We start from the raw sequence: 12,573 nt of genomic DNA, 5'->3' as shown, positions 1-12,573 counted from the left end.
TTTACCCTTTGAGTAGCGGCTCCTTCTCTTTTTTCTTCTGTTGAAAGTTAAAAACAGGCGCCTTTTTTAAATTACTTCAAAACCGAAAGTCAAAGCTTTTAAGTTGAAAACTTTAGAAAAGCGGGAACATAGTTTGAATATTTTTGAAAAAAGGCTATATAATGGTTTTGATTATATAAGTGTACGTTTCAAAGGTTTTTGCTAGTCTAGTAATGTTTTGACTAAATTTTGTCCTTTACAGTTGCAACCCCGGTTATACATTCAGCTAAACCTTTTCTCTAAAAATGTTTGATTTCCAAGATGATTTGGCTAAGGTATTTTCCAAGAGGGTTGAAAGTGCAGGTTAGCTTGAATCCAATTTGATAGGTTAAAATAAGATTTATAACTAAATAAACTTTACATTGGATACACGGCACAAATGGGTTCTTAGGCCTGTAAATGAAGAGAAAGATATATGTTCCAATCAAGTACTAAATCAAAAAGAAAAAAAAATAAAGATTATGACATCGCTCACCCTTGCAACCCACACCCGGGACCTTGAGGGGCAACCCTCAGGGGAAAAACAACTGCAACTGAAACGTCTACAACAGCCTCGGATACATCACCTCCCCAGATAACGACCCCTGCATGCCCCCGGAACCGATTTTTGACTGCGAAACAGAATCTAAAGATGGGTTTTTGGAACGTGAGAACGATGAACCAGATATCCAAGACAGAGCAAGTTCTTAAAGAGATGAGACAATACCTCATCGATATACTCGTTCTCAGTGAAATAAGGTGGACTGGAAATGGATTAGAGAAGTTCGGTGATGGATATGTCATGGCATTTAGTGGTCACCCTTCCGTCCACCGCGCTGGTGTAGGACTTCTGATGTCGCCACTTGCACACAAAGCAATGACAAACTGGAACCCAGTTAACGAACGTATAATGACAGCTCGCTTCGTATCAAATCACACAAAAATGACCATCATCGCATGCTACGCTCCAACTAACAAAGCTGATGAAGAGGAGAAAGATGCTTTCTATAACATGCTACACTCGGTCACCAAAGACGTTCCCAGGCATGATGTACTCTGCGTGGTTGGCGATCTAAATGCTAAAGTTGGTGCAGACCGCCAGTACTGCCCTGAAGTTCTGGGCCCACATGGCATGGGAGAGATAAATGAGAATGGCACACTCCTAATCGATTATGCACTAAGCAACGATTTTACAATAGGTGGTAGTATGTTCGACCATAAAACGATTCACAAGTACACATGGGTGTCCCCCGACGGCCGAACGAAGAATCAAATCGACCATTTCCTCATGTCAAGACGTTGGAGAAGTAGCCTATGTGACGTGAGGGGTTTTTGAGGAGCTGATGTTAATTCAGATCACATCCTGATGATAGCCGAAGTAAGAAACAAACTGAAAGTTCAGAAGCGGAAAACTAACACTGCAACACATAAACAATTTGACACCGATAAGCTGAAAGATCCTGACATCCGCAAAAACTTCTGCATATCTCTACATAACGGATTTGAAGCGTTAAATCTGCTCGACGAAATCAATGACTTTGATGTTGAGAATATATGGACCTCAGTCAAGAGTGTGTACCATGACGTTGCGAAGGCCAACCTTGGCTTCAAGAAAAGAAAGAAAGAAGAATGGATATCGGATGACACCTGGAAACACATCAGTAAACGCAAGGAGACCCGAACGCTTATCCTGAATACGTCGAGCCCAGAGCAAAAAGCCCAATTACAGCTCCGCTACAAAGAAGAGGATAAAGCGGTGAAAAGAAGTGCCAAGAAAGACAAAAGAATTGCCATTGAGAGAAAAGCAGCGCTTGCAGAAGAAGCTGCAAAGAAAGGAGACTCAAAAATGGTTTATCGACTAACAAACGAGATAGTTGGAAAGAAAACAAATCGTACATCCCTTGTAAAAGATGAAAATGGAGACGTTATTTCGGATCCACAGAAAGCTGACGAGAGATGGGCCTCACATTTCGAGAAAGTCTTAAATAGGCCCAGACCTGATGATCCAGAAACAGTACCGGATACGCCATTTTTACAAATTGACGTAAGTGCTGACCCACCCAGCACGGAAGAAGTGACGACAGCTGTGAAAAAGCTGAAAAATGGACGTGCATCCAGTCGATGCACCAGTCGTGCCTTGAGTCGATGGGATCACGGCAGAGATGCTGAAAGCGTCCCTTCGAGCCTGCATATTCGTATGGACTGCTCTTCTAGTGGCCATCTGGAACAACGAAAAAGTCCCAAAAGATTGGACCAGAGGTATACTGGTCAAACTCTTCAAGAAAGGCGATGCACAAATTTGTGACAATTGGAGGGGCATCAATTTGACGTCTGTGCCTAGTAAAATACTAGCCTCAGTAATACTACAACGCCTAAGAGCAGCCCTAGACTCACATCTCAGGGAAGAGCAACATGGGTTCCGACCTGGTAGGTCTTGCTCTGATCTTATTTTCATTCTTAGACTGATGGTGGAAGAGTCCAGAGAATGGAACAAAGAGCTGTACCTGCTCTTCATTGATTTTGAAAAGGCGTTCGATTCTGTTGACCGAGACACTTTATGGAAGATTTTGAAATATTACGGAGTACCTGATAAACTAGTCAAAATGATAATCGCACTATATGAGGATAGTGAATGCTGTGTACGCACAGAAAATGGGGACACGCGTTTCTTCAAGATAATGTCTGGCGTCAAACAAGGGTGTGTCCTATCCCCGTTTCTGTTTGTCATTGTAATGGACTATATTCTACGGCAGTCTTCAGGCATTGGAGTAAAGATCAGCAGCCGACAGATCTCTGATCTGGACTTCGCAGATGACGTTGTTCTTCTTGAAGAAGCGAAACTGCGACTGCAGCTGCTACTCGACGCCATAGACGAAAAGGCCGAGAAAATGGGACTTGCAGTAAATGTCAGTAAAACAAAAAGTATGGCCACATCTGACTCCCCACTCATATTAAAATGCAAAAATAAAACTATTGAGCAGGTCAAGGAATTTAAATATCTCGGGAGTTGGATCGAATACGATGGTGAAATAGCCAACGAAATCAAGAGGAAAATTGGACAAGCGACATCGGCTTTTAGCAAGTTGAAACCAGTCTGGCGCAGTAGTAAATACTTTATGCGCTTGAAGCTCCGCCTCCTGAATAGCAATGTGATGTCCATCCTCCTCTATGCTAGTGAATGCTGGTAACTAAACACCCAGCTAGAGAAACGTGTCCTAGCCTTTGAAAACATGTGCCTTAGGAGAATCCTGAACATATCGTGGCAGGAAAAGGTCACCAACATAGAAGTTCGCCGACGAACCGGTCAGCCATTAGTTACTGACCTTCTGAAACGTAGGAGATGGACATACCTTGGCCACGTCCTCCGTATGCCAGAGGATCGACTCCCGGATACAGTATATGATTGGCGTCCCGAGGGGAGGCGAAAAAGAGGTCGACCAAGACACACCTTATGACGACAGTACGACCGAGACCTGAGAAATGCGGAGTTGTCTCTTCAACCACAGTGGGAGGACGTCACGGCTGCAGCTCAGCTCCGAGATGTCTGGCGAGGTTTCGTAGACGCCCTATGAGCCACCCCTGGCTCTGGAGGATCTAAGGTCTAAGTAAGAGTCCAATCAATCTTACGCAATATAAACAGAAAAAGGAAAAGGAAAAAAGTCTAAGAAGCCAAAAAATTTTGACATTTTTGTAATAAGCTAAACGAGTGATACCTTCTAGATGATTCCGGCGTCTTATTTCTTTCAGTATGGCTTGCCCTTATAGGATTAAAATCTAACTTTTCGTAGGAAGTAAAAAGAATTTGAATATGAAACCTCAATGTAGCCTAAACAGATAATATAATTTATTTTCCTTTCAGATAAGCTGGATAATAACATAAGTGAACTTGGACCAGAAGAACTAATCAGGTATGAAGGATGTAGATATACATGTAGTACTACCACTAATATTAATACTAACAACTCACTGTAGTACCAAGCCGCCTGAGGCCGTTATGGCTTCGTACTCTCCTCCTTCATTTCTGTGAAACAACCAAAAAGACAGCCGCAAAAGCAGTAGTGTTGTCCGTATCACTGCCTTCGCAGCTGTTTTTTTTTCTCTCTCTCTCTCTCTCTTTATCAGCAATCTGTGGCTCCGAAGTAATAAAGAGAGGCAAACTTGAAATTTTCCCTTTTTAACGGGAAACATTACACGAAGCAGATAAATTCGATAAAGTTTGTAACATTTTTAGTGATTTTCCAGAAAAAAAATTGAAACCGGTCTTTTCCTTATGCTGTACATGCTGCTAAGACAAAACTTCCCTAGTTGGAAAAGTAAAGTTTTTCGCTTTGTTTGAAGTAAAAACAGGGAATAGTTGTGGTAAAAGTCAAAGTCATGGCCAATTGTAGAAAAAGCCAAGGCAGATTGTCCAATTAAGTGGGCATCAAGTCAAGGTTAATTTTAACCCTTTGATTGCCGTTGTTACTTGCTCCCATTTATGATACACCTCTCCGCGCATGCATGTCACTACACAATGCCAAACTAGAGTCAACTTTGTTCAGGTTCCCCCCGGGGAACACACGCGGGTTGACTCAAGTATACTTGAAAATTTCAAGTATACTTGAAAATTTTCCTCTCATGCATGTCACTCCACAATGCCGAACTAGAGTCAACCTGTTGGAGGTTCTCTCATGCTAATTCACGCTGGGGGAACCTATATATAGGCAAATTGTCTATATATAGTCAAAATTCAACGAATTTAAGCATTCATACTTTAAGCGATGGCTAGATCGGATGAGGGACTGACTGTCTGGTATTTATTAATTAATTTGAAGAATTTGCAAAACCCTGGCTCGTGTGTTGGGCATTGTTACCGCTGAAGCAACTGTCTAACCATTCGCGGCTTTAAGCATCCGTGCCTTAAGAAGTGAACATGGGCTATATGGTATCCCATGTGCAAAAAAAAGGACTCTATTGTTGGTATGATTGTATGCGCATCCGCAGGGTTACCGCTAGAGCAATAGTCTAAACTAGCCAGGGCATCAGGCATCCGTGCTTTTGAGCAATCAACATGAGCGTGATAAAGGAGTTAATTGTTGGTAAATGTAAAGCGATTGATTACCGCTAGAGACATAGTCTAATCATTTAACGGCTTTAAGTATCCGTACTTAAAGGCAATGACCAGTGAGCCTGATGGAGTTTGACATGAAAAAGGAAATATATTGTTTTAATTGTTGGTGTAAAATGTAGCGCAGGGTTACCGCTAGAGCAACGCTCTAACTAGCCACGGCTTGAAGGCCTCCGTGCTTTTGAGAAAACTGTCTGTGCTTGACAGCAAAAAGTGCACTTTAATTAATTAAAATTATAAATTTGCAACCGGAACCCCTGCCGATAATCCCCAGACCTTATATGAGGGGGTCACTATCCAAATGAAAAAAATAGTGTAACGTAAAAAACTAAAGTTTTTTAGAGGTAACTTTTTTCTATAAAAACAGAATTTAAAGAAAAATAGGATGCTTGGACTATGCAGGCTTAATTTTGACCAGGATCTTAGTTTTTATAATATTGTCAAAACTAAATTTCAGCTTTACTGAATTACCCACGTGCTTTGTGAAGCTGTGCAGAATTTCCGTATGTCTCATAAATGTTTTGGAACATAGTACCAGAAATCTTCATTTTAAATCTGTAGTTCCGATCCTTTTTATTTTCTTCTAAAATTTTTGACTTTGTTGTTTATTGTACTGTAAACGTTTAGTGCCATGAAAAGTAAACAAAAAGACATGTACGCTACTATATCTGAACATGAACCATACCCTAAGAAACATTTCTAAAATTGTTAACGTAGATCGACTCCCTTGATATCCCGAAGTTAACTTTTCTTGTTTTTATTGACAACGTAGATAGACTGATTTTGATCTTCTAAAAACCGGACTTTACATCGTTTTTTCAGAAACTAAATTCCTTCTATTACCTTTTCTCTTTTGAAGTTTCGATTCTGCAAATTCTTCACATTTTATTTAAGCTTCGAAGCTTAACTTTTTAGAAATCAAATAACTTTGCATATTGCTAGAACTTTATACTGTCTCTTCGACAACCTAAACGAAATATCCGTATTCAACATAAATTCTTTGGAATTAGTAACAGAAATCGTGATTTGGAACAGAACTTCCGAATTTTTTAATTGTTTCCTAAAATTTTCGATTTCGATGTTTGTTATATTTTAGGCGTTTTATACAATGAAAAGCAATCAAGAAGAAATGCACTCTTCTATATCCGAAGATCAAACATACGCTAAAAAATAAAAGCTATCACAATGAACCATTACATGGATGTTCATTAACCGCAGTAAATAGTACACAGTTTTAATGCAGGTAAAAACGAAAAGAATGTAGATATAGATTTTGGTGAATACTTTTAGTACACAGTACTTACTTCAGAAGTTCTGTAACTACACATTGACCTTACAAATAATAACTTACAAGAATCAAAGTGCACCTGCACACGTGATACGGGAGCATAAACACTTATTATCCATGAAATACAGTTTCATTTGTTGCTCTGCCGCTGTGACCTCTTGGTCATAGTTGCCACAACACTCCCTGAGGCCTTGGCATCAGAGCTTTAATTTAAAGCTTATCGTCAAATAGCAAAATTTTTGCTTCATTTATCCTTCATTGTTCATCTCTGTGTTTGGCAAATAATGATTAATGTTCAAGTTGCAACGAGGTCATCCTGATTCCACCAGACTGCAATACGCCATGGCACAAAAACATTACGTCCCATAACTGGTCCACAAACCAAAGAGCATGTCTGACAGTCTAAAAAAATTGAGGTTCTTGGAATTTAGCTTATTGTAATTCTTGGAATGATGTGATTCTAGTTAGTCTTCATCCACTTATAACCTCTACAAAGACATTTTTAGCTCACAAAATTATAAGCGAATTAATGAATTATTTGCGGATTTTTCTTACCTGTTGAGAAGAAATGAGCGATAGAGGTTTATGGCTAAGTACGTCAAATATTCAAAACTTCTTGGCGATAAATCCGCAAGTTATATCTCGTTAGTGCTTATTGTAAAGTTGTTGCACCATTGGCGTACCTATTCACATAGAGAAGATGATTTATGAAACGTTGTGAAGCTTAAAGTGACCCTTTATCTTATTTTTTTCCCCTTTTTAAATCCCCTGGTCTTTTCTCTTTATCACGTTTTTTTTGTGTATTATTTTAGTGTTAAAATTGTAGTGTTGTATGTCAATTTCATTTACTTTTTTTTCTTTCATTTTCTATACTCCGCTGTTTAGATTTTTCAATATTTTAAACAGGTATAAATGATTTTGTTAAGACAAAGCAAAATATGTGAGTAATTACTACTACTACTACTGAAAACTCTTAGAACTCACTTCAGCACTAAGATTCCTGAGGCTTAATAGTTTAATGTCAGTAACACTAGTTGAAAGTCTATCCAATACAATTATCTGGTTATATCAGGCATAATGAGCCACCCTAAAACACGGGACAAGAATGGAATTATTTCTGTGTTCCATTAATATGGTTGGAGTTGATTGTGGCTGAATCCAGTATGTGTGCATGCATGTTTAAATTTATTGCTTATAATAAATTCAAACTTACAAGACAGATGGGGCCATCAATAGAAAGAAAAGAAACAAGTACAATTAAGTTCCAAAGGTGTCTTCACCATTAAACTGCTTCTGGCTCCTGCATTCAGCACAAATAAAGCTTCAAGCGGCAGAATGGTTTTTTATTTGTCCCTTAGAAAAGAGTCTGAAGTCAAGGGTGATATAATTCCTGTATTTTAGTAGAATTTTGGAAGACCAACATGGCTTGACTGAGCAAGACGCAGTTTCAAAGCCGAGCTTATGTTTTAAATGTCCATGAAAAGAAAATCCTGGGTTTAAAAGGGATATCATATTACTCAGGTACCTTATATCACATTTATTTACCCCCCCCCCCTGCCTGTACATGGTATTATGTGTCATGGTATGGTATTACGGTCTCCTGAACCTGTTTTTCCTAGCTGCTCTAGCGGATTTATCAGGACCGGATAAAGTGGAGCTCCATAATTTGTCAATCATTCCGCACAAATACAGTTTCAAGCAACAGACTTTTTTTTTATTTGTTCATTAAAAATTACTTGAAGTGAAGGGTTTCTGAATCTGATTTAGTTCACTTTAAATGCAATTAAAATGAAAAACTTGTAGTTTTTTTCTTTGTGTATGGCTGTAGCATTCCCTAGAATCCTCTTGGGTACCTTAACTGCTGTGCTTTCATTAATTAAAATTTTATATAAGTATAAAACATCTAAACTTTTAAATTAAAAATGACTCCAATTTTTCTTTTTGTAATGCTTGCGGCTTTTTTATCTTCTACTTTGATATAACTTCAATATTACAGGCAGAAGCATCGATCTCTTAAAGACAACTACAACCGATTGCACAAAATGTCTCTGTCAGGACCAAATGGCAAGGATTTTGTGGAGCCGAAAGTTCAGGCCCTTTGGAAAAGTGCCCTTCAGACTAATTTTTCATCTGAAGAGCTCGAGTCTCTTCATGTAAGTGATTAATGATTAATTGAGGGTTCATATTGATGCATTTTTCACGAATAATGGGACTCATAACCATACCAAGCTACGGTCTTTTGTTATTTGATAGCATGTTTATTTATTTATAACCTCACATACAAAAAGTATAAAGGTGAAGGAACATTAAGCAGGAGAAAAACACACAATCCATAATTTCAGTTACAGCCAAAGTTCATGATTTCCTCTAAGACTAGAAGTTGATAAATAAATTTACTTTTCACACTATTTAAAGGTGTTTCGATTTTGGAGACCCTTTGTAAAAATTTAAAGTATGAGCACAGAAAAAAAAACTATTGAAAACAGATGAATAAAAACGAGCAATAACTTTTCTTTTGAAAGCAATTCAAGTGCTTTGCTACGAAAGTTTCAAAAATGTTAAAATTGTAGTTAATCCGTTTACCTTCGATAACTTCACGTTTACCAATTCAAATTTGATAACCTATTTTAAGGAGGAGGGGGTATTCTATCTTCAATAGTAATACTTAGTAATATTTTTACCATAAACAACAGATTTTATTCAAAATTACTTTTGATAAGCAACTTTCCTTTAAGGGGTACAATTTAAAAGTCAATGAGTTTAGCTGAAGTTTAAAAAATGTTAGAAGTACAGTTAATCGGCTCTCTTCAGAACAGCTCATCTAGAAGTTGTTTATGCTGCATCATTTAATAAGGGACAACGGGGACCTTTTATAAGGAACAATGGATCCCTTTTGTATTTCAAAGGAATTCCACAAAAACCTTATAAATATATAATTTTAACATAACAGTTTAGTGATTCTAGTTCATGGTTCATCAGCTGTCTTGAATCACCACATATCTTTCAAGAACATCAAATTTTGAACAGATAAAGGTTGGACCTACTAGGCTATATGAAAAAGGGTTGTCACAGTTTCCTCTAAAAGAAATATCTAGGAAATTATCATCCTTTTCCAATCGATACAGCAAAGTTGATTTGGATGGGATCACTATTCGTCTAAATTTGTCTGACTTGCTTATTTACACATTAGGCCAAAACAGTTTCGAAATTCTATTATTAGCATAGAGATAGGGCAGAGAGCTTTTCATTCAAGTTCTGGTTTCTATATCAATGATTCCGACGTAGAAATGTGAATTCTCTCCACTTACAGTGGTTTTTGTTCTTATTATATCATTTTCGGTATTTATGTTATCATTTCTGTATTTTATCATTTTCATTTTATCAATTTTTCAATTATTGAAAAATGAAAGAACCGTTATCATATCTGTATTTACGTTATATTTATCATTTTCTGTATGGACGGATGATAGATTGACTTATCTATCAAAAAATGAACGGACATCATTTTTATACAATCCTAAAAAGGGCTTATGCCAGATTTGCCTTTCTCTCACTCGGACTATCTATCTTAGCTTTTTCTACAATTAGCCATGGCTTGATGCCCACAACTACTTGATTTTAATTGATTGAAAAGCATTGGATATTGCTGAATGAGCTTACTATTTAGCATAGTCAAATTGGAATAGTCATGCGGAGGGGGAAGTTTGGAATATTAAATCCATGATAAGTATTCGTTTTTGCTTCGATAAATTATTATGTAAACTCTCCCTATTTCCTGCGGTTGATTGGCTTTTAGTTGATTTAAAAAGAACGAGAACCTCCTAGCAAATCACCACCATCGCAAGCTTATTCTCCTTTGTATTAATTTTTAAGTAAATGCCCTGTGTAAACTAAAAGGGTCTAGATAAATAGTTAAATGGGGTTTTGTATGGTTGTAAGATTGATGGAGATTGGACGTTATTCATGGCGAATGATGGGCCAGTGAACATCGAACCGCCGATATTCATGGATCAATGGAGATTGATGCTATTTGCTATGAGAAAAAGTGAATTATAGGCTCTGTAGATACCTTGTATACTTACGTTCATTATTTTTCATGGCTAATAAATCAGTGTTGAAATTCGTTTGTTAAGAAATAATAAATCAAATTTACTTCCCCCTAAGCACTCCTTGGGTATTGAGTAAGTGCCTATTTTTTTCTTAGAGTGTGTGATATATTTGAATGATGACATAATATTGATGTCCCCTATTTCAAAAAATATTTGGCTCTTATCGTTTCAGACTGAGCTGAAGCACTATGAAAACAGAATCGTCAAACTGCACTACCTGGAAGGCCAGTCGGCTGCTTTGAAAGAGAAAAAAATGGATAGTATCTACAGCGATAAAGACCTGAAAGGGAAAATAAAAGACCTTGAAAAGAGAGCTGCCAAACTACATACTGATTTTGAGTCGCGCATCATGCAGAAGCGGATAGAACTATGAAAATACTTGAGTGGTGCCGCTTTTTTGTTATTAGACTGACTGAGCTAAATTTTTTTGAGACGATTTCTTATCAATTTTAGTCTGTTAGTCTAAGGTTGTCTAATCATTGTTTAAAGAGCTAAAAAAAAAATGTTTAGCCGAGAGTCGAAACAGTAGATCTTATTTCTTTAAATTTGTGAAATCATCGATACTACAGTCTTAAGGTGTGTTTCAAAGGTATTTCAAGCCTTTGAAGATATTTACGGTTTTTACAGTTCAGTGATATAAATCCATCGTCGCAAATTCTTGGCCAGAGTGCATACTAACACACTGGAATAGTCTTCAAAGGCATTTTTGCCATTGTGTAGAAAATACTTATTTCTGACATTTTCAAGCGTCCTTGACCCACCCCCTTCAAGATACGATCTTAATATTTATTTATTTTTTATGCTTGATCTTAGGAATCCAAAGGATTTCACTGGTCGTGCAGGCAATAGAAGTACTGGATCAGCTTAAGAAATTTTCTATTGTAACTTCCGAGTCTTTTTCATTATTTCATTTATGACTATTGTGTAACAGTAGCAAAATTCTATAACGTCATTGTAACGAATGTGTTATGCGTTTCAAGAGAGGGGGAGGGTACTCTCCTTTTCCACTCTTTTTATGCGTGACAAATTTATTTCAGCCTAAATTTATTTTTTTCTTGCGGAAATTTCTTCAAGAAAAGGTCCTTGCGAACATAAATTTCTCTTTTTCACTAAGAATACAACTATTAAATTGGAATTTTTCATCAACCTATAATAACTGATTGACTGATGAAATGAATATTACATTGGGGGAATGTCTTGGAAAGGGAACAGGACAGGGGCTTCAATGTCTAATCTGCATGTATCTTTTTATATAATCTGAATTTGAATCTCTATTGAATAAGCAGATAAGAAAAAACGCTGTATTCTTATGGGATTTACTTAATTTTTGTGTTTTTATGTGCCTTATCTTTCTCTAGTACAATTATTGCAGTTTTTAATAAAATATATGTATATATAAATATCGTTTCAATTATGCTGTAGTAATAGTATAGCATAAAAAATATGATAGAAAATGAGGTCCTTCTGCAGAAATAGTATTTCGTTAACTACGATGATTAACGTAGAAATAATCAACTCTTTGCAAGTTTTAGAATGTAATTGTCTTACAAAAAAAAAGCAAAAAAAAACTCTACACACACGTTTTGGGTGTGAAACACGTCCCTTATCTTTCTCTGGTGTAACTATTGTAGTTTTTATTAAAATATGTGTATATGTAAATATTATTTCAATTATACTGTAGTAAGAGTGTAGCATAAAAGATATGGCACAAAATGAGGTCCTTCTGCTGAAATAGTGTATGATTAACTGTAACGATTAACGTGGAAATTATAAACTCTTTGCCAGTTTTAAAAAGTAATTGTCTCAAAAGATAAAAAAAAAAAACTAAAAAAAAACTCCTCATACAAGTTTTGGTGTGAAAAATGTCCCTTATCTTTCCCTGGTGTAACTATTGCAGTTTTTATTAAAATATGTGTATATATAAATATTATTTCAATTATACTGTAGTAAAAGTGTAGCATAAAAAATATGACACAAAATGAGGTCCGTCTGCTGAAATAGTGTATGATTAACTGTAACGATTAACGTGGAAATTATAAACTCTTTGCCAG

General features: G+C 36.7%; 1 protein-coding gene across 1 annotated transcript in view; it reads left to right on the top strand.

The window, feature by feature from the left end:
• The window catches only part of LOC136031852 (alpha-2-macroglobulin receptor-associated protein-like), a 69,656-nt gene extending 58,698 nt beyond the window's left edge, over positions 1–10,958 (top strand). The window contains exons 5-7 of the mRNA XM_065711715.1: positions 3,878–3,926; positions 8,410–8,566; positions 10,695–10,958. Coding sequence (XP_065567787.1) covers positions 3,878–3,926; positions 8,410–8,566; positions 10,695–10,895 — 407 coding nt within the window. The 3' untranslated portion in view covers positions 10,896–10,958. The remainder of the gene's footprint in view (positions 1–3,877; positions 3,927–8,409; positions 8,567–10,694) is intronic.
• Positions 10,959–12,573: the final 1,615 nt, after the last annotated feature.

Source organism: Artemia franciscana, chromosome 10 (assembly GCF_032884065.1).
Source record: "Artemia franciscana chromosome 10, ASM3288406v1, whole genome shotgun sequence".
In the NCBI taxonomy this organism is placed as follows: domain Eukaryota; kingdom Metazoa; phylum Arthropoda; class Branchiopoda; order Anostraca; family Artemiidae; genus Artemia; species Artemia franciscana.
The sequence above is the reverse complement of the archived record's forward strand: the minus strand, read 5'-3'. Positions and strand labels throughout refer to the sequence as shown.